Raw genomic sequence first — 26,386 nt, forward strand, 5'->3', positions numbered from 1 at the left:
TCTCAAGCACAAACTCAGATGAGGTGGAAGGAAGATGAAAGATTTCTTGTAGGTAGAAAGAGAACCACTTGCACCAAGAAGCAGCACATCAGGACAAGGGAGTCCTCTGCTCATTGCCTCTGGCTCTTTTATAGTTCCCTTCTTCTGGCTAGGCACATGTGAATAGGAAAGCTAGATGAGGTGGTTCTTAACACAACCCCATTTCGCCATGTATCAAGCAGACATTGCTTCCTAACTGCGGAGAGATATTCAGCAGGTCACATTAGGAATCTAGGAAGCTGCCTTATCCTGGTCCATCTAGCTCAGCATTGTTTACACTGACTGGCAGCAGCTCTCCAGGATTTCAGACAGGAGTCTTTCCCAGCCCTATCTGGAGATGCTATTGGGGATTGGATCTGGGGCTCTTGATTAATTTTCTTGTTTAGATGAACCTGTCATTTTTGTGATTATTTTACATAGTTTGATGATGTTTTATGTTGCGTTCCACTCCGACATTTTCTGTGAGTGAGCAGTGTACAGATACATTTATAAATAAATAAATTGCGACATGGAAAGCTAGCATAGTGGGAGAAGGTAAGCAAGAGCCCTTCTTCATGAATTGCTAGCTTTCTACATACTGGTCATTTTTGACCTTCTGGAGCATTTGAACACAATGCAACAGTGGGTGTAATTTGGCTCACAGATTGTATTGCAATAAAATATGCTTAGGATCATAACTGTCTTCAGAGTAGTGGAGACTGGTGGCCCCAATGTCAGTGTGGCAGTGAATCTGCTCCAGGTTTTAGTCTGAACTTTCAAGGAGCTGTCCAAGGACAGCTCCTTGGAAGTTCCAACTAAAACCCAGAGTGGATTCAATGCCCCACCGACATCAGAGCCACTGGCCTCCACCGCTTCAGACAGAAAGCAAACGAGTGCTAAAATTGATGATTCAGCTGGAACAACTTAGCACCTCTCCATATGCCATACATCTTGGACTCCTTATCTGGAGGAGGTGGAACTTGCCTGACTTGGCACAGAAGAACAAAATGTGGGGGAAGGAGAGGCATATGGTGACATTTGTATATGTCCACGTCTGATCAAAACAAGTCCCTTCTCAGTTGCAAGAAGGCCGGGAAAGGGATTGGTGAGTCACAAGTGAAGGAGGAAGGTGTGATTCTGGTGACTAAGGAAAGCAGCATGACAGCAAGTGGCTCAGCAAAGTAGAGGGAGTTGATGGGATATAGATGGAGACATGATAAAGGTATATACAATTATGTATAGTATAGAGGAAGTGGATAGAGAAACATTTCTTTCCCTCTCTCATAACACGGGAGTTCATGAACACCCAATGAAGCTGAATGTTAGAAGATTTGGGGCAAAAGAAGGTCCTTCTTCACACAGTGCATAGTTCACCTATGGAATTCGTTCCCACAGGAGGCAGTGATGGCCACCAACTTGGATGGCTTTAAAAAAGGATTAGTCAAATTCATGGAGGAGAAGGCTATCAATGGCTACTCAGCCTACGTTCAACCTCCACTGTTGAAGGCAATATGCTTCTGCATACCAGTGCCTAGAAACGGCAGGAGGGGAGAGTGCTCTTGCACTCAGGTCCTGCTTGTGGACTTTCCATAGGCATCTGATTGGCCACTGTGAGAATTGGATGTGGTGCTAGATGAGCCATTGGCTTGATCCAGCAGGCTCTCCTTATGCTCTTAGACTAAGGAGGAGGAAACTGCAAAAGGCAGTGCCACGCCCTGGACTGATTGTAAATAAGGAGGCAGGTGGGGGGGGGGTTCTGTCTGAGACCAGACTGAGGATTGGTGGGGCACGTGCCCCATTTACTCTAATGCAGTAGAGGCTGGCCCATGAGAGCAAATAGTGGACTATCCTACCAACTTCAGCCTGCCCTCTGCCAGTCCCCACCTGCCTGCCTTCTTGCTTAAAACCAGTACAGGAGGTTGCCCTGCCTGTCAGCTTCCCACTTCTCAGTCTCAGTTTTGCCTTTGTAGAACACAGGCGGTAGGAGGATGGGGACAAAACAAGATTTAGTTGGTTCCACCTGTCATTGGCTCCTGCTCATCGTTGCCCTTCCTGCCTTCTGCCCCACCAGTCCCAATAGGCCACTACCGCTCTAATGGTCCAGCCTCCATTGCACATAACACTAAAACCTTGGTTTATTAAACGATGGTTTATTAAACCATGGCTTAGCATTATGTGCGAACCCAGCCCAGCAGCATAACTACGCTTTATTAACTGTGGTTAAAGGTTGCTTGTTAACCAAGGTCTGCAATCGCGCATAAACCTTTAATAACATTAACCGTAGCTTAGTGTCAACATGCACACCAGGACCTCTTCCTCTACTATGTTTAAGGAGCCATCGTTGCCCAAAGGCTACAGAGCCACAAAATGAAGAGCAGCAAAATATTCAAATCACTTTAAGATGTGGCTGCTCTCACTGGTGCTTTTAACTATTCTGTGACATAATGAATCAAGATGTAAGAGATCATTTGCCACTTTTATTTTTCTTTTGCCGCTTTAACTGTGGTTTATTAACTACTGCTAACATTAGCTATGGATTAGTATTATATGCAAACCAGGCCAATGTGATGGTGCAGAAAACAGGAAATTATAATGCTTCAGAACGTTTTCTTGCTTTAGTGTTCCCCTCAACTCTTGCCATATTTTTATTTTGGCTTTCGTGTTTCCGTAGTAATCTCAAATGCTGATGGGCATACATTTGGCTAAACCCAGCCAGCCACAGTAAGCATTAGAATGTAACACCTTTCTTCACTAGAAATGAAAATGTAATAGCTTTGTCCTACACAGAAGTCTTAATTGTCTCTGCATTGTTTGCAGTTTGATGATCTGCCTCTTGATTTTTCTTTTAAAACTCCCTCTTTCCCCCCTTCTCTCAGCTCCTTCAGTTAGACCTTATCACATCTCTCACAGTCAGAGTGATTATTGTATCTTGTGTGCAAAACTGTACATGTCAGAATTCATGTTACTGACATTTACTCTTAAAAGCCTGAAGGAAGGGACCATCAGTCAACTGCTGACCAGAATTTAGACATGATTTAAGTTCTGAGAAATGGTTTGCAAAAACCTTTTTTCAAATGTAAAGGCTAGAGGTAGTGGAGGATGTGATGCGCGGTGGTGAGATCTTAGCAGGCTTGTGCATGCGCAAGGCGGGAGTGCCTGCTTTTGCATCTGCATGTGACTGTTTAAGAAAATATGGCTTAGGACAGTAGTTCCCAACGTTTTTGGTATGGTGAGTGACCCACAAGTGCAAATTTACTTGGTATGGTGACCAATTGTTTTATTGTCACATGAATGACCCTTAGGTCTTTGGCTGCTGTTGGCTTCATGCATTTTAACTGCACATTTTCCTGTTTTATTTGAGGCATCCAAACAAACATCCCCCTATGAATGTGGGATTTTGGTGCCTGTGCATCAGAGACAGCCTGGAATTGTCACTTAAAACAACTCCCTTTATGAGCACCTGCTGTCAGAGAGCAGTTCCCAAGTGTTAAAAAGTAAGACTTGAGCCTTTCCAATTTTCAGTGACAAGTGTCAACGCAGCATTGTAAGAGGTATTCATCATACCAGTTTAGGATTACAAGCAATAACTATTTAGGTTTTACTTATAAAGCCTGCACTCACTTGCACAGGCTTTGCAACTCACTCGTGGGTTGTGACCCACAGATTGGGAAACATTGGCCTTAGTATCCTTTCGGCTAGTCTTGCATTTGCAAGCTAAGTCGGCTTGTGCGGCTTCTCACAAGACCTAATAGCATCTTTCATTGAATGACGTGCCAAGACTGCTCCCCTTGGAGCAAGATCCTGCAAGGATGACGAAATGCTGGGCCTTCAAATCCCAGACCAGCTGTTACCGAGATGTGCTTTTAAACTTCCTGTCTTGGCAGATTGTCAAGTAAGGAGCTCAAAAAGCATGTGACTCGATCTAGTAAATGATTTATTATTGCAAATACATCATTCAGGCCCATAGCTTCAGTCTTCAAAGCGGAGAGGGGCATTTTAATGCACCTGTTTCTAAAATCAGCTGCTCTTCTTTAACCTCATAGACATCATTGGTTGCTGCTTCTGATAAACCGTTAGGAACCTGTGACGCTACCCTATACTGAGTGAGACCATTGGTTCTCCTTGCTTCGTGTTGCCAACACTGACTGGCAGCCGCTCTCCAGGGTTTAATTCAGGAGCCTCTCCTGGTCCTACCTGGAGATGCCGGGGATCAACATTTAGGACCTTCTGCATGGAAAGTAGATGCTCTACCTATCCCAGGAGGTAAAAGGGATGGTACCTGTGTTGATTGGCCCTTTTGCCCAGTCAATGAACAGAGGAATGATACTCTGAATACTCTGAGGCAGCAGCACAGATCCATGCCTTGGGGCTGATTCGAAAGCTGTCCCTTAAAAAGAAGGACTCAACAAGCTCAGAAATAGTGTCCGTTGCCTCTGACCTGTCTGTCTGTCAACCGAAATGGCTCTCAGTAGAGGGGCCCCTTAACTGATCTTAGCATCTGACAATCTCTAGCGCCACCTGCAATTCCAAGCCCTGGGCATCTAGCTCCATTGGTCCACCTGTCCGGCTTTTTGCAATTATCGGGTCTATGTCGAGGACTGATGTGGACAGCCTTTCCAACTATCTATTGCTCCCACGCAATTGGCCTCCAATCAGCCAGTCTTTGAACTTACAAGATCTGAACAGGGTGGTTCATGACAGATGCTATTGGAGGTCACTTATTCATACGGCTGCCGTAAGTCGTAATTGACTTGGAGGCACGTAACAAAAACAACAAGGCAGTCTTTGGCGGACACAGATGCAACTGCCACCCACTCCTGTGCTTGACGTTGATCTCTTTCTAGGCTTTCTCATGGCTACCTCCCATTGTTCCCAGCATTGTGATTGTTGCTTCCCCCAACTCCATCTTCCAGACAGATTTCTCACTTTCCAGGGTCTCTTGTCTAGTAGTGGTCAGTGGGGCGGGGCATCATCGCTTACCTGACCTTTTCAGGGAAGCGCCGGAGCTCAGTAGTAGAGCATCTGCATTGCAAGCGGAAGGTCCCAGATTCAATTCCTGGCATCTCCAGGTAGGGCTGAGAGGGACCCTTGCCTGAAACCCCAGAGAGCTGCTGCCAGTCAGTGTTGGCAATACTGAGCTAGGTGGACCAATGGCCTGATTTGGTATAAGGCAGCTCCCTGTGTACCGCCCGTCATCAGCGTTACTGTAAATTAGCATGAGGGGGAACAGCAAGGCAGCAACCTCCTGATAATTCACAGGGACACCAGGGATGGAACATCATGGAAGAGATGGTGCCCTGCCCCACTGACCTCTCCTGAGTTCACCCAACCTCCGTTTGGGGAAGTCTGACCAGTACAGCCACTTTAGTACAGTAGAAAAGGGAAATGATCACAGAGTTGCATCTTCCTGTATAGTATTTTCCTATGTCGGTAGGAAACAGAATTTAATGTGAGCGATTTGCCTCGGTTATTAATCCTGCTCTGAAATGGATTTGGGCAAACAGTCCACTTTTCTGGTTTACTGTTCAAAGCGTTGCTTTTTTTTATTATTCTCTAGGCATTGTGTGGTTTACTTTTACCATCTGATAACAGTGCTCCTGCCCAACAACAGCCGATGCTTCAAAGGAACTGCGCACATTAAACCTTTTTCACAAATCATAGCAACTCTTACAACAAAGCACTTTGCTTCCCCCCCCCAACTCTGCTATATTAAGCTCATGTTCTCATGGTTTCTTGACTTTCAAGAAGGGTATCAGATCAGTGCTTCGCAGATAAAAAAAAAGCAGTCACTTTTCAGCCATGATGCTAAAAATAGACAAGCTTGAAACAACAAGAAGCCTTTGAGAGAGTGTTTTCCTTCCATTACAGTTGGCTGCTTTTATGGAAGACAACATTGCCCTGAGCATCGTGGACTGGCAAATCAAAGTACTCTAGCTGTGAGGAATGACTCACATATGTGAATGGAACATCACAGATCAAACAACACAGATAGAGCTCTCACGTCCAGTGGGGGCTGGTGCCCATTGAGACTGGTGGGGCGGAAAGCAGAGAGCCCAACAGTAGGTGGAGCCAAAGCCAATGGCAGGCAGCGCCAACTCATTTTAATTTTGTCCCCACCCTCTTCCTTGCTGAGTTCTACAAGGGACAACACTGAAACTAAGGAAGAGGAAGCTGACAGCCAGGGCCACCTGGGTGTCTGGTTGAAAGTAAGAAGGCAGGAAGCAGGCGAGAGCTGGCTGAAGGCAATCTGAGGTTGGTGGGGCGGTGCCCCACGAGCTCCAAGACTGGCCTCCACTGCTCACATCACCTCCAGCACAGTACTTCTTAATGGACAGTTCACACATTCAACTACCAGATGACAATAACTAGGACTGAGCCAAAATGATGTGTGTGTATTTTGAAAACTTTGCCCCTGCAAAATACACACCCTCCCCTTTTCGCTGATAGTTTCGGAGGCCTGTGAAACTGCAATGAAACATTTGCATATTTCAAGTGAGTGCATGAAGCATTGCCCTCACTCTGTTGTCATAACACAGGCCAAACCAGGCAATGTGGTCCCTGATTGGCTGGATGTTAGCGTAACCAAACAGTTCAAGTAGAGTGTTTTTTTTTTAATGTACCAAAGCAGCTGAAGTGCTGGGAAAGGTTCAGACCCCTTAAGTGTCCAATGCTCTTTCTTAGCCCAGTCTCATCCATGTCTATTCAGAATTCACTTCCATTGATTTCAAGGAAATATACACGCATGAAAGTGTGCATAGTATTTCAGCCTAAACCGTTGCACTTTTTACCATGTGGAGGAAGTCATCTAGTAGCACCTCATGCTACTGTTCCTTCCTGATACATCGTATGTTTATTCAGGGCATCTGTTCAGGCGTTGTTTGAAATCTGGTGGATACCTACCAAGGGCCTTTCCACCCACACAAATATCCTGAGTTGCCAAAAGGGTTTCAACTTCCAATACAATAAGCCCACTGACGCATGTGGAAGTGCTGTCATGTAGGCATCTACAACAAAGATTTCATTCCACCCCCTTTCCACAAAGCAGCATGGCCTCTCCAACAGGTTGCCTCACAAATTGCTTTTCTGAAGAAAGATAATAGGTCTCCTGTGTCACTTTGGAGCACACTCAATATTCCCTTCATTCCCTTACAGAGACTACAGAGTAGAGGCTGGAGAACAGCTGCAGATGTTGGCAATGTTCCAAGGAACAGTTCCTAAACCTTTTCCTTTTCTGACAGCCTAGCAGAAGAATCAAGGTGTCTGAGCAATCCAAAGGATAATAAAGGTTGCAGTCCTATGCACATTTACCAGGGAGGCTCATTAAACTAATTTTGTAACATTTTGTAACATTTGGGTTTATTTACAAATTTATTTACAAGTATACAGGTTGAGCTTTGGTAGAGGCCCAGATTAAACATTCCAACAAATAGCAAAGTCCATTGCTCCTACATCAGATATTTAGAGTCACAGCCAGCTCCCCAAAATGATGCTAGCTTACCAAGCCCATGCACAGCTGATTGTACCCCTTTCTCCGTCTCTGTCTGACTTAGACTCTAAATCGGACCGAGACAGAGAAAGAGAAGGCATATTGTTCTTCTCTCACACAGACACCTAGATTATGACATCCCCTATCAGGAATGGTGGGTGGGTGTGAAAGTCATGTGGCTTACAGGTATTTCCTAGCTATTCAAGAGACTCAAGGAAGATCCTCTAGCATTTTGTTCCCATGGAAGCACATCAAGGATTATCCACTGTCAATTTCAAGACCATGGCCAGGTATTGCTTCAGAGGAAGCCAGAGGGATTGCACTAGGGTTGCCAGGCTCAGGGCCTGAGAATGATTCTGTATCTTTAAGAGAAGAGAAAATTCAGCCAAGAGCAGGTTTTCTTGCAACACTGTAATGGGAAAAACCACAAGGTGAAATTCTCCCTTCCCCCTGCACACCTTTTAAAGATACAGAAGACCTCTTGGAGCAACCAAGTACTTGAAAGGTTGCCACACAGAGGAGGGCCGGGACCTCTTCTCGATCACCCCAGAGTGCAGGACATGGAATAATGGGCTCAAGTTACAGGAAGCCAGATTTCAACTGAGCATCAGGAAAAACTTCCTAACTGTTAGAGCGGTATGATCATGAAACTAATTACCTAGGAAGGTAGTGGGCTCTCCGACACTGGAGGCATTCTAGAGGAAGCTGGGCAGCCACTTCTTGGTTATGCTTTAATTTGGATTCCTGCATTGAAGAGGAGTTGAATTCAGTGGCCTTATAGGCCCTTTCCAAATCTACGCTTCTATGATTCTATGAATTTGCATTTTTTTTAAAAAAAACCTCATGAAAATTTGTCAGCATCTTAGTGCAAATTTCTCCTAATATACATATGTCTGTATGCAGTTTTCACTAATATACACTTTTTTGCAAGCAATTTCCCCTAATATACTGCAGTTATGTACCTGTTTTCTGGTTGGAGAACTGCGCTACAAAATTCAGAGAAGCAGGAATTTCACAAGATACTTGTGTTTCACTTTGTGTTTTGGTTATAAAGTGTGGATTAGGTAGCTTCTCATTAAAATGTGAACAAAACTGAATTTCTCTTCCATCTCACAGTACAAAGACCATGGAAATGAATAGCCCTACAGCCATTCATGGCGGACATCTGTTGAGGCTCAGTCTTGCTGTGACTGAAATTGATTCACATTATGGCCAAGAATAGAGACACTCAACACTGTTTAAAATAACTTGTCATGAAAAAGTCATTGATTTGACAATGAACCAACCCTGATGATGAGCAAATGACAACATAATCACCAGTATTCATGCCACAAGAGGAGCAACATCATTGCAAGAAGTGAAAAACGTGCTCTTACCTAGGTACGAAACACCTTCTTCTGGCGTGATTGTTCCATATTTAACCATCATCTTCACAAAATCTATTAAAGTCTTCATGATTGTGATCAGTGTTTCTTTTTCCTTGGCTTCTTTCTCTGTGATGATGAGCAAAACATAAGTGTAAATATCTGCACGGTGTATTGCAAGTCAGGAACATGATGTTGGTCCTCTTTAGCTGCAACCTGGCACCCTTTTAAACACACATGTGTCTACCTTCCTGCTTTTCACCTGAGGACATCCTGATTTAAGGGAGGAGACTGAGCTTTCTTTTCCTCTAAGCTGGAGGTTTCCCATGCCTGCCTTAAGAGTTGCACCACGGAATTTTAATAGATGCCCCTGTTGAAATAGAAATACGGTCTTCAAGAGGCCCATCTCTACCTCTAGTCACTCTTCCTCTCTCTTGCTCTTTAAAAGAAAAAAAGATATTGAATTTATAACCAATGTACAATCCACTTTGGACCCCAACCCACCAGCAGAAGAGCAGTATTCTAAGAATCAAAGTCCCGGGCAGTGAAGGTCTTTAACACTGTAGTCCTATATACACTTACCTGGGAATAATTTCCATTGAACTGAATAGGGCTTACATTTGAGTATATACATATACTCAGATGCAAGCCCCAATGAGTTGAATGGGCCTTGCTCCCACGTAAGTGTAATCTCTAAGGCAGTGATTCTCAAACGGTGCGCCCAGACACACTGGTGCGCCCTAAGAGGTGGCTAGGTGTGCCTCAAATATTATGAAAGTATATTTTAAAAATGAGAAGAAACCCATTTGTATAGGGTAAGTAATAGTTTTCTATAGTTTATTTTTATTCATAGTTTAAAATACATTAATATATTTTTAATTTTGTACATGAAGTGCGCCAGAAAATTTTTATATGTTTTACAGTGCGCCGCAAACCAAAAAAGTTTGAGAACCACTGCTCTACGCTGTAATCTGCAGCAGTGTAAGATTGCAATCCTACATGCATTTGCCATGGAGCAAGCCATATATCAGAAGAACTAGCATCTCAAAGTTGTCCTGGAAGCCAAATGGTAGTAATTGCACTTGTCATAAAACCTGTACGTTGTAACATGACATGCATATGCTATCTCCTCTTTTCCCTTTCTACCTTTTCAGCCAAAAATCTTTGACTTTTCATGTCTCTGATGCTCTCCGTCTTGTATGCAGCACACACGCATGTGCACACAACGAATGCTGTTGAAAGTTAAAGAGGAAAGCACACAAGCAGGACTACAGCTGAACGTCAAGAAGACTAAAGTAATGACAACAGAAGATTTATGTAACTTTAAAGTTGACAATAAGGACATTGAACTTGTCAAGGATTATCAATATCTTGGCACAGTCATTAACCAAAATGGAGACAATAGTCAAGAAATTAGAACAAGGCTAGGACTGGGGAGGGCAGCTATGAGAGAGTGCCCAAATGTAAAGATGTATCACTGAACACTAAAGTCAGGATCATTCAGACTGGTATTCCCGATCTCTATGTATGGATGTGAAAGTTGGACAGTGAAAAAAGTGGATAAGAGAAAAATCAACTCATTTGGAATGTGGTGTTGGAGGAGAGCTTTGCGCATACCAAGGACCATGAAAAAGTCAAGTAATTGGGTGTTAGAACAAATTAAACCAGAACTATCATTAGAAGCTAAAATGATGAAACTGAGGTTATCATACTTTGGACACATAATGAGAAGACTTGATTCACTAGAAAAGACAATAATGCTGGGAAAAACAGAAGGGAGTAGAAAAAGAGGAAGGCCAATCAAGAGATAGACTGATTCCATAAAGGAAGCCACAGAGCTGAACTTACAAGCTCTGAACAGGGTGGTTTATAACAGATGCTCTTGGAGGTCGCTGATTCATAGGGTCGCCATAAGTCGTAATCGACTTGAAGGCAACAACAACAATACTTCAGCAGCCAGCCCATTTTATAGTCCATTTCTTGTTAATACTGGACTGTATTCAACTAAGTCCAGCTCAGATTAGACCTGTTGAAATTAATGAACCTAAGTTCATCATGTTTATTAATTTCAATGGGTCTGCTCTAAGTAGGACTAACATTGAATACCACTCATAATATAAATATATGATGGATGGATGGATCACTGTATTTTCATCCCATGTTATATTTTCACATGTTCATTCATAAGCCCATTCCATCCATTTCCACATCTTACTGTGGATTGTATCCAGTGCTGGTGCTACTCAAAGTAGGCCCACTGAAATGAATGACCCCAAGGTAGTCATGGTCATTTATTTCAATGGGTCTGTTCTGAGTAGGACTAGCATTGGATACACCCATGTGATTCTTTTAATTTAAAAAGATTTGCATAGTGTGTATACATATTTTCCCATAAAATGGCATTTTGTATGCCTAAAATAAACATGCCTTTTAATACACATTTTTGGTATGTGTGTTGAACCAAGAACCATTTCACAAAATTTGGAGGCTTGCAAAAAAATGATGGATAACAGCTTTTCAATCCACATATTAGTCCGGGAAATCAAATGGGGTTGGTCTGATTAAAAATGCAGACTGAACAAAGTCCTTGAGCATTTATATCTATGCAATGGCAGCATGAAATTTGCCTACCGTGGTACTGACAGCTGTGCAGGAAGCCACCTGTATGCGAGATGTCTAAAGTGCGCAGTATCACAGAGCTGGGGGCCCCTTGTCAAGGGGTGAGAGGCAGAAAGAGCTACACAGCCTTGGCAGAGGACCTAGAGGAGCTTCAGAGCTGCCACAGGCATTTGTTTTAAATAGAAAACAAAGCTCTTGCTGCCATCATCCTTTCTCCAGTGGCCCTGAAACGGCTGCTTGCTTCATCCTGCTGTGTGGCAGTGTTTACCAGTCATGATACATTTGCATCAGCTTACAGGCAGTTGGTGTACCCGGAAACCAAACCCCTGAACATGTTTCAATCTGTATAAGATTCACCTGTGTTGAGGCTCTTCAGTAGTTCATAAAAGTTAGGGAAATACTGGAGATCTTCGAAATTATCCTCGGGAGGCAGTTCGTTTCTCCTTTCCAAGATGTTGGAGGAAGTCCATGTGTTATCCAAGGAGTCATCTTGATCGGTATTTTTGAGAGCCTCCATATAAGACATTAAAAAAATAGAAGTACGTAAATATGGGCATCCAATGGTGGCAGGTGCCCACTGGGACTGGTAGGGCGGAAGGCAGGGAGGCCAACAGTAGGTGGAGCCACAGCCAGTGATGGGCAGAGCCAGAGCCAATGACAGGCGGAACCAACCAATTCTACTTTGTCCCCATTATCTTCCTCCCTGCTGAGTTCTACGAGAGCAACACTGAGACTAAGGAGGAGGACCCCACTAGCCCCAATGGACCAGCCTCCACTCTCAATAGACCCCAGAATCAAAAGAGAAGCAAACCACATCCTTTGCTTTTTCTTTCTCCCCCTCCCATTGGGGCCTGCTGAAGCCACAGCTATGACAATGCCTGACTTGGAGTTAAGTCCATTTGGCTTCATGGTACAAGATGTGGAGATGGCCACAACCTTAGATGGCTTTCCAGGGGTAGCCAACATGATGCCCTTCAAGTATTTCTTAAACTCCAGCTCCCATCAGCCCCACCGGCATAGCCAGTGGCAGAGCTTGGAAAAGTTACTTTTTTGAACTGCAACTCCCATCAGCCCAATCCAGTGGCCATGCTGGCTGGGGCTGATGGGAGTTGTAGTTCAAAAAAGTAACTTTTCCAAGCTCTGGCCAGTGGTCAGGGATGATGGGAGTTGTAGCTCAATGACATCTGGAGCTCAATGACATTGGCTATCCATAGACAAATGATAGCAAAATAAAGCTTCCATATAAAAGGGCATCATTCCGTATGTCAGTGGCAGAGCATCCCCTTCCACACAGAAGGTTCCAAGTTCAGTCCCCAAGGGCTGGGAGAGACCCTAGTCTGAAACCCTAGAGAGCCACTGTTCGTGGCTAGACAGGCCAAGACAGCCAGTGTGGTGTAGTGGTTAAGGTGCTGGACTACGACCTGGGAGACCAGGGTTTGAATCCCCACATAGCCATGAAGCTCACTGGGTGACCTTGGCCCAGTCACTGCCTCTCAACCTCATGAAAACCCTATTCATAGGGTTGCCATAATTCGGAATCGACTTGAAGGCAGTACTTTTACATTTTTAGACAGGCCAATGGTCTGACTCAGCAGATGGCAGTTCCCTATATACCTTTCAATTCCAAAGACTGGGGACAAACTACAGGGGGTCACCATCACTTGGATGCATGGCTTGGGAGTGCTCCAAAGCACCTGGCTGGCCACTGCACAAGGCTCAATGCTGGATTAGGTGGGCCCTGCCAGGAAGGCAGTTTTTACATTCTTACGAATACTCAGTGGATATATATTACTGACAGCTGTCTTAACGATCATAAAACCTCTTCAGTTTGTTCAGTCTAGAAGTCACATTTCCCCAAAGCAAAGCTCTGCAAGTGGGCCTATTCATACTCTTCAGTAAGTGGGAGGAAACTGAGAAGCGTTACCATCTTTGCTTCCTGTTTTTCCTCTGCATGACTCTCTGTTCTGGCTGGGATGTCGTCGAGATCTTCGGATGCCTTTTCCCGAACTTTTGCCTCATTGGCAATTAGCTGCTGCAACACTTCGGCCACCTCATCCTCCAGCGTGTAGGCTTGGCTTTCCGTGATCTAGAAAAAAGATGAAGGAGAAAGGCGATGTTTCACCCTTTCCTTCAGCTCTGCAGCTACTAATTTGGACTGACATAGGGAGAACAAATTAGGGGGAAATGGCTGTAGCTCAGTGTTGGAGCATCTGAGGTCAAAGGTTCAATCCCCGGCATCTCCAGGTAAAACTGGGGGACACCCCTGTCTGAAATCCTGGAGAGTTGCTGCCAGTCAGAGTAGATAATATTGAGCTAAAATGGACCAATGATCTGACTTGGTATAAGGCAGCTTCCTATGTTCCAGGCTGTAGCCCCAAAACTATTTATTTGGATGTCTTTGCTCTTAAATTAGCGTACAAAGAAGAAAGGGTGGGCAGAAGGAAATCAGGCATTATTTGTAAATGAATTGATGCCCAGAAACGTACGAGTCCCAGATTTAGAAGCTTGGAAACAATCTTGTCAAAGACACCTCTGTCATTTTCCTCGTATATTCTCATGGCAATCTTCTGTACGATGTCTTCAGCGGTTAATGGTGTACCATCAAGCTGATGGAGTCCATCTGGGTCATCTGAAAGTATCACAGGTTAACAAAGTGGTGCTGTGCTCTGTTATATTTGATATGTATATCTTTTGTATGGGTAAGAATGTTATGTAGGTAGGTAGGTAGGTAGGTAGATATTTAAAAGCATTTATATACTGCTTAATATTTTAAAAATCTTTAAGCAGTGTACAGTCCAAAAACAAACACTGTATCGTTAAAACAAAAACACAACCTAAAACCAGTAAAATAGCACCATACAAATACATAACATCATATAAAAGAGAATAAAACAGAAACTGAGAAGATTCAAACGCATAAGACAGGGTCCAATCAGGGAAAGATGGCATAATCATTACATAAAACAGGATAAAGTTATTTTAGGTATTGGCTGTGTAGGAAAATGACTAATGATGATGAAACTATCACTGGCCATGTTCACACCATACATTTATTCCACTTTCAACAGTCATGGCATTCCCCCAAGAATCCTGGGAAGAGTAGTCTGAAATGTGTTGAGATTTTGTAATGGAAATGTATCACCTTCAAGTCGATCCCGACTTATGGCAACCCTATGAATAGGGTTTTCATGGTAAACGGTATTCAGAGGGGGGTTACCATTGCCTTCCTCTGAGGCTGAGAGGCAGTGACTGGCCCAAGGTCACCCGGTGAGCTTCATGGCTCTATGGGGATTTGAATCCTGGTCTCCCAGGTCATAGTCCAACACCTTAACCACTACACCACACTGGCAGTTCTGCCTAATAATGACATCCTGCATCAGAAGCTAGTGTATGGAAATGGAAATGGACGGCCTTCAAGTCGATCTCGACTTATGGTAACCCCATGAATAGGGTTTTCATGGTAAGCGGTATTCAGAGGGGGTTTACCATTGCCTTCCTCTGAGGGTGAGAGGCAGTGGCTGGCCCAAGGTCACCTGGTGAGCTTCATGGCTGTGTGGAGATTTGAACCCTGGTCTCCTGGGTCGTAGTCCAATACCACAACCACTATACCACACTGGCTCTCTTGTTGAGATTTTAGCAGACCCCTGTTCTCCTCACAGAGCTTCAATTCTCAGAGTGGTTTAACAGTCAGTCCCTCTGGGAATTGTAGTTGCATGCAGGAAATAGAAGTCTCCGAACAACTCTCAGCATCCTTCACAAACTACACTTCCTAGGATTCTTTGGGGGAAAGCCATGACTGTTTATATTGGAATGATAGTGGAATAAATGTATGGTGTGAATATAGCCACTGTATCATGGCCTATCCTAACGTGGAACAACATTCTTGTCGAGGTCTGACAGGTGTTCACTATCTGCACTTTCAGGAAACATTTTAAGACACTATTGTTCTGACAACCTTTCCCAGCTGGATGAATAGTTCTCTGCCATCGGCCACTACTTTGTATTGTTATTAAATTTATCTGCTGTTACTTTCTGTGCTGTTGCTTTTTTACTATTTTAAAGCTGGTTTTGTTGTTTTTTGTACATTATCTTGGTACTTGTGTGTAAAGTGATGATGGTGATGATGGTTCTCTATTTGTCAACTCTGGAAATACAAGGAATGCTGGATGGTCATGCAGGCACAGTCAATCCAGAGGAATAAATTATGTGGGTGTAGAAAATCTCATACCACATCCATCAGCATGGCTTAGTTTAGCCCTTCTGATGCATGAAAACCATCCATTTACTGGAAAAAAAATCTTAAGAACCTAGGCCTTTTTAGTTGCGTTTCTTTTTTTAAAACCAAAACAAATCTAGGGGGACACAATAGAAACTTATATAACCATGAAGGACATGGAAAGAGTGAATACAGAGAAATTATCATCTCTCAAAGAATTAGAATGGAAGTGTTATCCATTTAAATGTATTGGCATTAAGCTTAGACTGAATAAACTAAGCATTTCCCCCCATGCAACACATAATTAATAGTGCATTCTTATGCATATTTCCTAGCTCCCTGCTGGGAAAAACAGAAAGGAGTAGAAAAAGAGGAAGACCAAACAAGAGATGGATTGATTCCATAAAGGAAGCCACAGACCTGAACTTGCAAGATCTGAACAGGGTGGTTCATGACAGATGCTGTTGGAGGTTGCTGATAGGGTCGCCATAAATCGTAATCAACTTGAAGGCACATAACAACAAAAACAGGTTCTACAGTGTTTGGTGGGACTTACTCCCAGGTTAGATGTACGTAGGATTGTAGCCTGGGCTTCATAGCCACAAGATCGTGGTGATAGCTACCAGTTCAGATGGCTCAAAATGATTTTGGTGCATTCATAAGTTATGGCAGTGTTATTGGCTTAGACATGATAGCTGAAATGGAACCTCAATGTTCAGAGGCAGCATATCTTTGAATATCATCCTGCTCTGCTTGTGAGCTTCCCAGAGATGTCTGATTGGTCATTGCTAGAGACAGCATACTAGGCAAAGGGTCATCGCTTAGTGATAGGGTGCATGTATTACATACAGAAGGACCCATTCTCAGTCCAAAAGATCCCAGGCAGCAAAGCTAAGATGGATCTCCGTGTGAGATTTTAGAGAGCTGCTCTCAAGAGCTGGAGACAACACAAGAGAGATGGAGCTTTGGGGTTGTGTCCAACTACTGTGAAATTAATGGGTCTAAGTTAGCCTGGTTCATTAATTTCAATGGATCTACTCTGAGTAGGACTAACATTGGAGAAAAACCAATGTCTCTCATCAAATGATGCAATTGTTATATTCTTACATTATGCCAGGTGTGTGTGGTCTTTGGCCCTCCATATATTGCTGAACTATAACTCCCATCATCCCAGACCCTCGGCTATGCTTGCAGGGGCTGATGGGAGTTTTAGTTCAGCAACATGTTGAGGGCCACAGTTTCCCCATCCCTGCATTATGCTAAAGAAGTCCCTAAGGCTGCAATCTTATGTGCACCTATCTGGAAGTAAATCCCAATGAACTCAGTGGGGTTACTTCTGAGCAGACATATATAGGATTGCACTGTTAGTGATGTGCTGCATGAAAAAATTGCTTTATTTTGTTTGGCTTCTTGAATGTCAGTGTATTCTCTACTCATTTGTTGGATACGGTGGTGGGAACTGTGCTGTATTCAGGGAGGTCCCCTGACTGCAATGGCTTTCATATTCAATTTAGCAGAGAAGGCTCTTCTTCTGACACACCTCCTTACATGCATGCAATGCCCCCCTCTGTGATGTGACTGGAGCACTCTATATATGCAGGGCCTCTATTATAGTCCATGATAAATAAGGCAATTGTGTTCAAAATTAGTTCTGCACAAATGGATCCTGCAACAAAATGTTGCAGCGTGGAGTGCTCCTCTTCAGGATGCTCCATTCCGTTCCCCCTCCCTCTTGGCTTTCCGTTCCTCCTTGCCCCCAACAGTTAGTCAGCATTCTGTGACCACTGAGCATGCTCTATGCATATCGGGATGTTCTTAGCATCCTTTTCCTTGGGTGTTATTTTTTTCCTGATGTTTTTTGACATCTCTGCAAACCTTGGAGTTCTTCTGAGCCTGCTGATATACCTTCCACTGTTATGGTTGGGGTTGCTGTTTTGATGACTACATAAGCAATAGCATTCAGAGAACTGAGACTGCTATGAGTATATACTGGTTTCCCCCTCTCCTCACGTGGTGCTGTCTTTAAATATATATATATATCAAAATAGAGTTTTTATATTGGCAAAACATAACGGCAGATTCACACTATGCAAAAAGGTCTACAGAAAAGTGTTTATGGAATAATGATGCACAAGAAGAGCCCTGTTTCTGCCATCTATAGTTTCAATAGCATATGGAGATTATTGTGCATTTGGAATGCATCCATGATAACAGACTGGGATTTGGCAATGACTGAGGTGTTCTTCCCATAGCCAAACTATGTTTTCAGTATTGCCTGGTTTCTGCAGTGTGCATTCACAACAGCTAAGCTCAAGGCTTTGCAAATTTTGCTTTGAACGAGCCTCCCTGAGTTTGCAACAAGTGATGCTGACCCCTGACTAGGGATAGGCAAATCTGTCAATTTCAGTTTCTATCCCTTACTCATTGTTCTAATCTGAAGTTCAGTTCTTCTGAGTTCCAGTCAGTTCGTGATTTTACAAGTCCTCATGAAAATTCATCAGCTTTTTAGTGCATATAGATGTTTGCATACAATTCTGCCTAATACACACATTTTTGCAAAGCCGTTTCCTGTAACGGAATGCATTTTTGCATGTTATTTTCAGTAATACAACAATCTACATGCACACTTTAGCCTAGTATCAGCATTTCTGTTCACATTACTTGGCTGAAGAATTGCACTGCAAAATGTGCAGACTTTAAAGGAGGACTGGCTGGTTTTTGGCTTGCAGATTGCATTGTAAATTAGGCAGGTTCACCTTTAAATGCAGACAGAACTGAATTTCTCCTCCATCTCCACCCCTGATGCCAGCCCTGCTCGAATGGTTGGCATTGTCTATGTCATTATGAATGCTGATAATCTCATACATGAAAACAAAGAACATCTCATGAATGCTGACCTGTAAAGAGAAGAAAGTGCTAGTCACAGGTCAGCATGCACAAGATCATCAAGCCTTGTGAATGTCCAAGCACATCTGAGCTAACACCTGGGTAGTTAGAGTCAGATGTACATGGGCATTCACAAGGCTTGATGATCCTCTTGAGTTTGTTTCCATTTCAGAAGTGGCTCGCTAGGTGGGGTGGAACTGCTATGCTAGTTTCCCAGCAGGTGGCTTGCTGTTGCTCATTGGGATTTGAAAAACCCCCACAACGTTTGCAGGTGCAAAGAGTTTTGAAAGTGGGATCACGTATGACTGCCCTGATAGCATCGTGTGCACAAATCATCATGGATGTGCAATAAAAAGGATGTCTGGAGGGGACCTATATGAAATGTATATATTCAAAGCATAAGCTAGGTGTATAAAGGCTGATGAAGTACCTTGATATTTATAGTCTGGACTACTTTTAGTGGAATCATAATCATCCACCAGCCTGCGGCTCTTGGTAGAATCGGCGTCCTCAAAGGCAAGCTGTTGATTGTAGAGGGAGCTTCTGATTGATTCCCTCTCCCTCTCCTTTCTCTCTTTCTCGGCTGCTGATTTGAGCAGGTTCAAGTCATCAGCAAACGAGTAATTTCTGAATTCTGGCTTATTTTCTGGAAGATTTAGAACACAGGTGCATGAAAAACCATCTTTTACCTCTGAGCCAGCCTTTCCCAACCAGTGTGCCTCCAGATGTTGTTGGACCACAACTCCCATCAGCCTCAGCCAGCATTGCCAATGGTCAGGAAAGATGGGAGTTGTGGTCCAACAACATCTGGAGGCACACTGGTTGGGAAAGGCTGCTTCTGAGCAATCAGCGGTATGAGTGAATAACGAATAAGAGGAAAAAATGAGATGTACCTGCAGAGGCTAGTTTTTTCATTTTGTCTGTCTCTGCCTCAGCAATCTGTTTTGGGGAGAAAGATTGTTTATTTATTTAGATATTTATTTATTTATTAAATTTATATCCCACCCTTCCTCCCAGAAGGAGCCCAGGGCAGCAAACAAAACCACTAAAAGCACTCTTAAAACACCAGACTTTAAAATGTATTAAAAGAAACATCTTTAAACACATATTAAAACAAAACAACTTTATGGGTATATGAACACACTAGCTCTATTGTGCTGGCATAAATAATGCAGAACGCCTCTCTTCCATCCCCACCCTTACTTCTTTTAACATTTAAGAACATAGGAAGCTGCTTTATATCAAGTCAGACCACTGGTTCATCTAGCTCAGTATTGTCTACACTGACTGGCAGTGGCTGTCCAGGATATCAGGCAGCCCTACCTGGAGATCCTGGGGATTGAACCTGGGACCTTCTGGATGCAAAGCAGATGTTCTGCCACTGGGCCATGGTCCTTCCCATTCATGTCACAGTGGCCTTTGTTCTTTATTTAGAAGTTGATAGAAACTATTTTTCCTAAACAAAGACTAGAAGGACTAGGAACTTTAATGTCAATTTGTGCTCTTTTTACGGAGAGTGGTTACTTTTCTTTTCTTTGTAAAAGTTGCTCTTTTAAAAAAATGGCACTAGCAGTTCAAGGCTGTAATCCTATGTGCACTTTCCTGGGAGTAAATCTCATTGAATCCAGTGGGACTTCCTTCTGGATAAACATGTACAGAATTTCATTGTGTCACAGAAATTGCATGGTTAAATTCCTTGTGCACACCAAAGCTCTCCTTGGCCTCCAGAGAGGCCCAGTAGTGTCCATAGGAAGCTGCCTTATACTGAGTCAGGACACTGGTCCGTCTAGTTCAGCCATGGTGGCTGGTGCCCATTGGGGTGGGTAGGACAGAAGGCAGAGAGCCCAAACAGCAGGTGGAGCAAGAGTCAATGGCAGGCAGATCACCCCATGCACTTCATGGCTGATGGGAAAGGCTGAGGGGAGGGTGCTCTTGCACTCAGGCCCTGCTTGTGGGCTTCCCATTGGCGTCTGGTTGGCCACTGTCAGATTAGGATGCTGCAATAGATGGGCCATTGGCACGATCCAGCAGGCTCTTCTGATGTTCTTATGTGATTTGAACCCAGGTCCTCCTGATTGAAGACATCCTTACCAATCACTGAAAGCCAAGAGTGGCCACTGGGGAGGGGTGCTGTCACGAACCCAGCCTCTGGGAGCAGCGTTGCTGGCATATATACTAAGACGGTGCAGGGATGAGTCAGGGTGGTGGGGAGGTCGGACTCTGTTATGAGAGATGTTTTCTTAAGAAGGAATACAGGGTGTCTGATTAATTTCTAAAAGGGCCGCCTTCTCCCATATAAGCCACCCACCCATTCACTTAGATCAGAGGCGAGAAACCCTTTTTAGTCTGAAGGCTGCCTTCCCTCACAGGAATAGCATGAGAGTGGTTAAGTGAGGCCAGAGGCAAAAGTGTCTCTTGCCTTTGTACAGTAAGCTATATTTGAGCCATGTAAGAGTCAGAGGTCTGCATATACGCACATCCAACATCTTTCCATCCTGGCCAGCAGGAAGCACAGTTATAATGCAACATTATAACAATTATAATCCAAACCAGAGGTTCCCAAACTGTGGTCTCAGAGCTTAATTCAGGTGGTCCGCGACATGTCTATGGATTTGCCGGAGACGGGAAGTGACACATCCATCGCATGAAATATTCATCTTGATTTTTAATTGTATTTTTATTGCTTCCCCCCCCTTCTGTTGTATTTTATTGTATTGAATTTTATGGGATTCAAATTACAGTGCAGTGCAATATATAACAAACAGAATCATTCTTATTTTGTATTTTAATGTGTTTGTTGAATTCGACAGAATTCAAATTGTAATTCAATAAAAATGGGATACAAAAGAAATAAAAAATGTCTAAATGTTTTGCATTTTAGTTCTGTTCTGCAGTGGTCTTTGGGCTAAGCAATAAACGTATTGATTAGACAAAGAAATAAAAGAAACAATACAGTTAAAAAGCACCCAGCATCTAACACAGTGGTCCACCAAAACACTCAGTGGTCTGTGAGAAAAAAAAGTCTACGAACCACTGATCTAATACGTAGTTGAAAACAGGTAGGAATAAAGCTGGCAATGATCAGAGCAGGTACCATGACCACGTTTGTCATTTGGGTAAAGCATAGTTAGGGAATGAAAGAAAAGGGGTCACTTTATTATTTTTCTTTTAAGTGTTGCATCCCACGGGGCGTCCTGAAGTGATTTACACATATGAAACAGTTACATTTATAAAAAACCAGTTAAAACAATTTAAAAACACAATGATAAACATAAAAACAGTTTAAGGCAACGGCAGCATACGCGTAAAATCAATTCAAGTCCAAGACAGATGCCAACAGGGATAAAGATTTTAGAAGACTTGTTGAAAGAGGAACATATCTAGCAGGCACCAAAAAGACAATAGAGAAGGCACTTGTCGGATATATAAGGGGAGGGAGTTCCAAAGGGTGAGTGCTCCCATACTAAAGGCCCAATTCCAACATTCCAACGGACCTCTTGATATAGGATAGCATCTGCAGGATACCCTTTCCTGAAGAAAGCAGTGATCCATTGGGTGTGTAGAGGGGTGAGATGATCTTTTCGGTATTTATTTATTTAGTTATTATTTGATTTATATCCTGCCCTTCCTCCCAGCAGGAGCCCAGCAGGTATCTGGGTCCTAAGCTGCATAGGGATTTGCACACTAAACACCCTGAACCTAGCCTGGTAGCTAATTTGCAGAAATCTGGAAATACGAGTCAGGGAGCCACCTCTGCTAGCAGCTGCAACTCTCTATATCAGGGGCAGCCAACATGGGGCCCTCCAGATGTCGTGGACTCGGACAGCATGGCAATGATAGTGGATGATGTGAGTTGTAGTCCTAAACCTCTGGAGGACACTAAATGGTCATGGCTAAAGGAGGATATACGATCACAGTTTTTGCAAGAATCCCCCCCCCATACTTATATACTGTTAAGATGTTGCATATTCAGAGGTTACTAGCATTCTGGAATGTACAGAGAGGAAAGCCAAGATATACATTGTTGAGCTCAGGGTACTCTGAAGCCTTTAATGCTGCAAAGCTAAACATAGTTACTAGGGAGTTAGTCATGTTGAACACAGTGGGTCTTACTTCTGAGTAAACATGCACTTCATGAGACACATGCTCAGTGGAAATGATAAAGAACGGAGCATTACTGGATTTCCCCACTCTGTGCTGCTACAGAATAATTTGCAAGTGGCCATGATAGAAGACACTGGGTGTGGTAGAAGTGAACCCAAGAAATCAGTTCTTGTTTGTCCAGTTAAATACTTTTCTTCTTGAGCTTTGGCTAGCCCTCAAAACATTTGTGAATCCTAAAATGTCCTGAAAAGACTAATACAATTATTATGTCATGAGTTTTTATCAGATGCACAAATCTAATCTTCGTTCTTTCGTCGACAGGTGAAGACTTATTTATTCCAGCAGGCTTTCGGGGTAGAAGTTGTTTAGGACAGGACTTCTAGAGGTATCCTGTATTGTTTTACAGTTTGATCACATTATTCTTAAATTGGTTTTAGGTATTTTTATGTGATGTATAATTGTTTTAATGCTGTAATGAGTTTAATTCTATTTTAAATGTAGATTTTTTTATATGTCCAAATTATATGTACCCATTTTTAGTTGTAAGCCGCCCTGAGTTCCAGTTTTGGAAAAAGAGCGGGGTATAAATAAAGATAATAATAATAACCCCACTTACCTGGGAGTAAGCCGCATGCAATTCAGTTGGACTTACTTCTGAGTAGACACTGTTAGGATTGTACTGTTAGTCTTTTGCCTCAAATAAGGCTGCAATCAGATACCCACTTGCTTGGATGTAAGCCTCATTGAACTCTGTGGGTTTACATCCATGTGTATATGGGTAAGTTAGTTGGAATTATTAATCTTTATGGTGACACAAGACTTGTTTTTCTGCTAGTTTTGCTACAACAGCTCACACAACCTGCAACTCATCCCTTCAAATTGTCGGAATTCTCCTGACAGTTAAAGACAGGGTTATCTGCTGGTTGTAACAATGTGAAAGAGCGTTTGGGTTTGACATGTTTTCAAGGTTTTTAGATGCTTTTAATTTAGATACTTTCAATTGGTTTAAAATGTTTTAAATGATTTTTGATTTGATTTGTAAATGTATTGTTTTATCACTGGTGTTTGCTGTCTTGGGCTCCTATGGGAGGAAGGATATACATTTAATATATAAACAGGTACTAGTTTTACCTACCTGTTCTTCTAGTGGTCTCTCTACACTTAATTCTCTGTTGTGTATAGCTTTATCTAGAAAAGAGACACATGCACACATATAATTGTGATATGCACTCTCCCCCCTCTCCAGCACCCCCCCAATAAACACATATATTAACCACCCCCATTAGTACCCTGTATATTCTTAAATATAAATTCTTGGGATATAATAGATGCTGAAACTAAATTGGCAATCCTATGCACACTTATCAGGAAATAAGCCCTCCTGAACTTCTGAGTAAATGTGCATAGGATTGTTTTGCACATCACAACAAAAGCCCTTAAGTTCAAGAAGGAGGACATCGTTTGGCTGGTTCTTGCATTTGATTGAGAAATTAGCCTCCAATATTCCCTTCACACTGGACCATTCCCATTTTCTCAAACAGAAATCCAACACACACATACTAACCATCTCACATAAGAGCTGGACCAGAATAGCAGTAACCTAATCGGATTGGAATAATCAAGATCTGACATTTAGAGCAACCCCCACAAAGAGAGGAATGGAAGACTGCTGTGCTACAGATAAGGCAACCTCAGAATACACCCCAGAATGAAAAAAAAAACTAGAATAAAAGAGGATGAACATTCATATTCTCTAATTATCCAGGGAAGGGGAACAAAAGCCATTTTGCTTTTTACCTTGCCACACTCATCAGACTTGATCAGCTAGGATCTAGATTCTTGGCACCAATTTCAAAACGGAATGGCATACAATGGGGCAAGAGTTACTGGGTAAAATTGGATCAGCTTAGTATATAGATTTCTTAAACGTGTCTAGGGTTCTCATAACCCGTTTTCTGCTATGAGGGAATAAATGGTAAGCAGAGATGACACAACTACCCAGGGTTGGGAAGTTTTAAATTAGGTCTGATGTCTCCTAAAGAACTTACCTCCTGTGGTGCCCTCGGGCTTAGGAAAGCCTTGGACCTGGCCTACAATCAATGCCAGCACGGGTATTGCTATAGACAGCTTGAGAAGCATCCTTCTGTCCAGAGTTTTGACCGGGTTTCTGGAGAAAGGTTTATTGAAGAATCAGAGGAGAGCAGCGGATCCTCCCGGCTGCTTAAACAAGCAAGATCAAAAAGGCTTCTCGATGAGGAAGAGGCTCTCTTCCCTTCCTCCAGCAGGCTTTGTGTGTCAACGCCTCCCTTGGCGGACCTAAACGGAACCCAGCTGGTAGGAGCTCGCTGCACTGGGAGCTGTCCGGCTCTTCTGGTGCTGAAATTACAGGAGACTCATCTGCCGCTGGAGAAGCTAGCAGCTACTTTGGGATAAGGTTTGATCCCTTTTTGCTCGGCGTTCTTCTCTTTTCTTTCCCTGATCAATAGATGAGCTAGTTCCTTTCTCTGCTGAAAGCTCCGGACAGGGGTGGGAGGAGAATGAAAGGGGGGGCTGCGGATGTGGGAGCATGCGTGCAGCACCACCTGGACCTACACGCATCTTTCTAGCCCGGCCCAGCCTGTTGGATGGAGCTGCTCTTTGTGAGCAATCAGCAATCTTTCAAATCCAGAAGCAAGGGGTTTCTACTTCCAGATCGGCAAGCATACAAAACCTCCACCCACAGAACGCCCGTGCCCCATTCTAAGCAGAGAGATGGCTACGCACGCTGAGGGCGGTTTATATCTCTGTTTTACCACTGGCATTCATTTAAGTAATGTGCAAGGCATATGATTCCCACTGATGACGTGCGGCAGCTTTGCTTTAGAGCTGGAGGCTGGAAGCACAGCATTGTTTCATTGCTGGGTGATTCCTTTTAAAAAGGAATCCTTGTAGGTGGAATCAGGGAACCTCTCCAAACGCGGTGAGCTTTACGGAGAAAGAGTCACTGTGCAGCCTGCCTAGGAAAGCAAAATGTTACAGTTAATGGGTTTTCCCTTAGTAAAATTCAGATCCATTGCAGCAAGCTGGCTCACCACTCACATCCCACTCTACACACAATGTGTTCATCTTTCTACACATAGCGTTTTCATTTCTCCTATAGCTGCAGGACTTGATAAATCAATTTAGCCAGGGTTTGCCTTCTAGCTTGCGATGATCAGAATAATAATTTAAAAAATGCAGGCATGAGAGGTAAAATTAGATTCTGAAGCTTCTTTGAGTGTTTTCAGAGATCAGGATCAAAGGTGCACATTAAACAGTAGCCATGAGTAAAAATATGATCTGCAAGATGTGAGGAGTATATGTGATATATATATATTTCTTTAGGGTATTAATTCTGAAGGTCATGGAGGACACAATAGCAGCCGCCGAGTTTTTAACCACAAGCAAATTCATTAAGGGGACTGAGGGTCTTGTGGCACCTTAAAGACTACATTTATTATGGCATAAGCTTTCGTGGACTACAGTTCACCCCATCAGATGTATTAAGTGTTATCCAGAGCTCCAGGTAAGTATACATATGGTTATTAGTATTACTATTAATTAATCTATTCTGCCCTTCCTCCCAGAAGGAGCCCAGGGTGGCAAAGAAGGAACAAAACACTAAAAACAAAACTTCTTAAAAATAAAACATCTTAAAAACAATTTTCTTCAAAA

At 43.1% G+C, this 26,386-nt stretch overlaps 1 protein-coding gene across 1 annotated transcript in view; it reads right to left on the reverse strand.

The window, feature by feature from the left end:
- The window catches only part of SCG3 (secretogranin III), a 36,746-nt gene extending 11,785 nt beyond the window's left edge, over nt 1-24,961 (reverse strand). The window contains exons 1-8 of the mRNA XM_061595083.1: nt 24,742-24,961; nt 23,829-23,881; nt 19,483-19,528; nt 19,020-19,235; nt 13,974-14,116; nt 13,412-13,573; nt 11,845-11,998; nt 8,881-8,997 (exon numbers count right to left, since the gene is read on the reverse strand). Coding sequence (XP_061451067.1) covers nt 8,881-8,997; nt 11,845-11,998; nt 13,412-13,573; nt 13,974-14,116; nt 19,020-19,235; nt 19,483-19,528; nt 23,829-23,881; nt 24,742-24,832 — 982 coding nt within the window. The 5' untranslated portion in view covers nt 24,833-24,961. The remainder of the gene's footprint in view (nt 1-8,880; nt 8,998-11,844; nt 11,999-13,411; nt 13,574-13,973; nt 14,117-19,019; nt 19,236-19,482; nt 19,529-23,828; nt 23,882-24,741) is intronic.
- Between the last annotated feature and the right edge of the window lie 1,425 nt (nt 24,962-26,386).

The sequence above is a fragment of the Rhineura floridana genome, chromosome 14 (genome assembly GCF_030035675.1).
Source record: "Rhineura floridana isolate rRhiFlo1 chromosome 14, rRhiFlo1.hap2, whole genome shotgun sequence".
NCBI classification, from domain to species: Eukaryota; Metazoa; Chordata; class Lepidosauria; order Squamata; family Rhineuridae; genus Rhineura; species Rhineura floridana.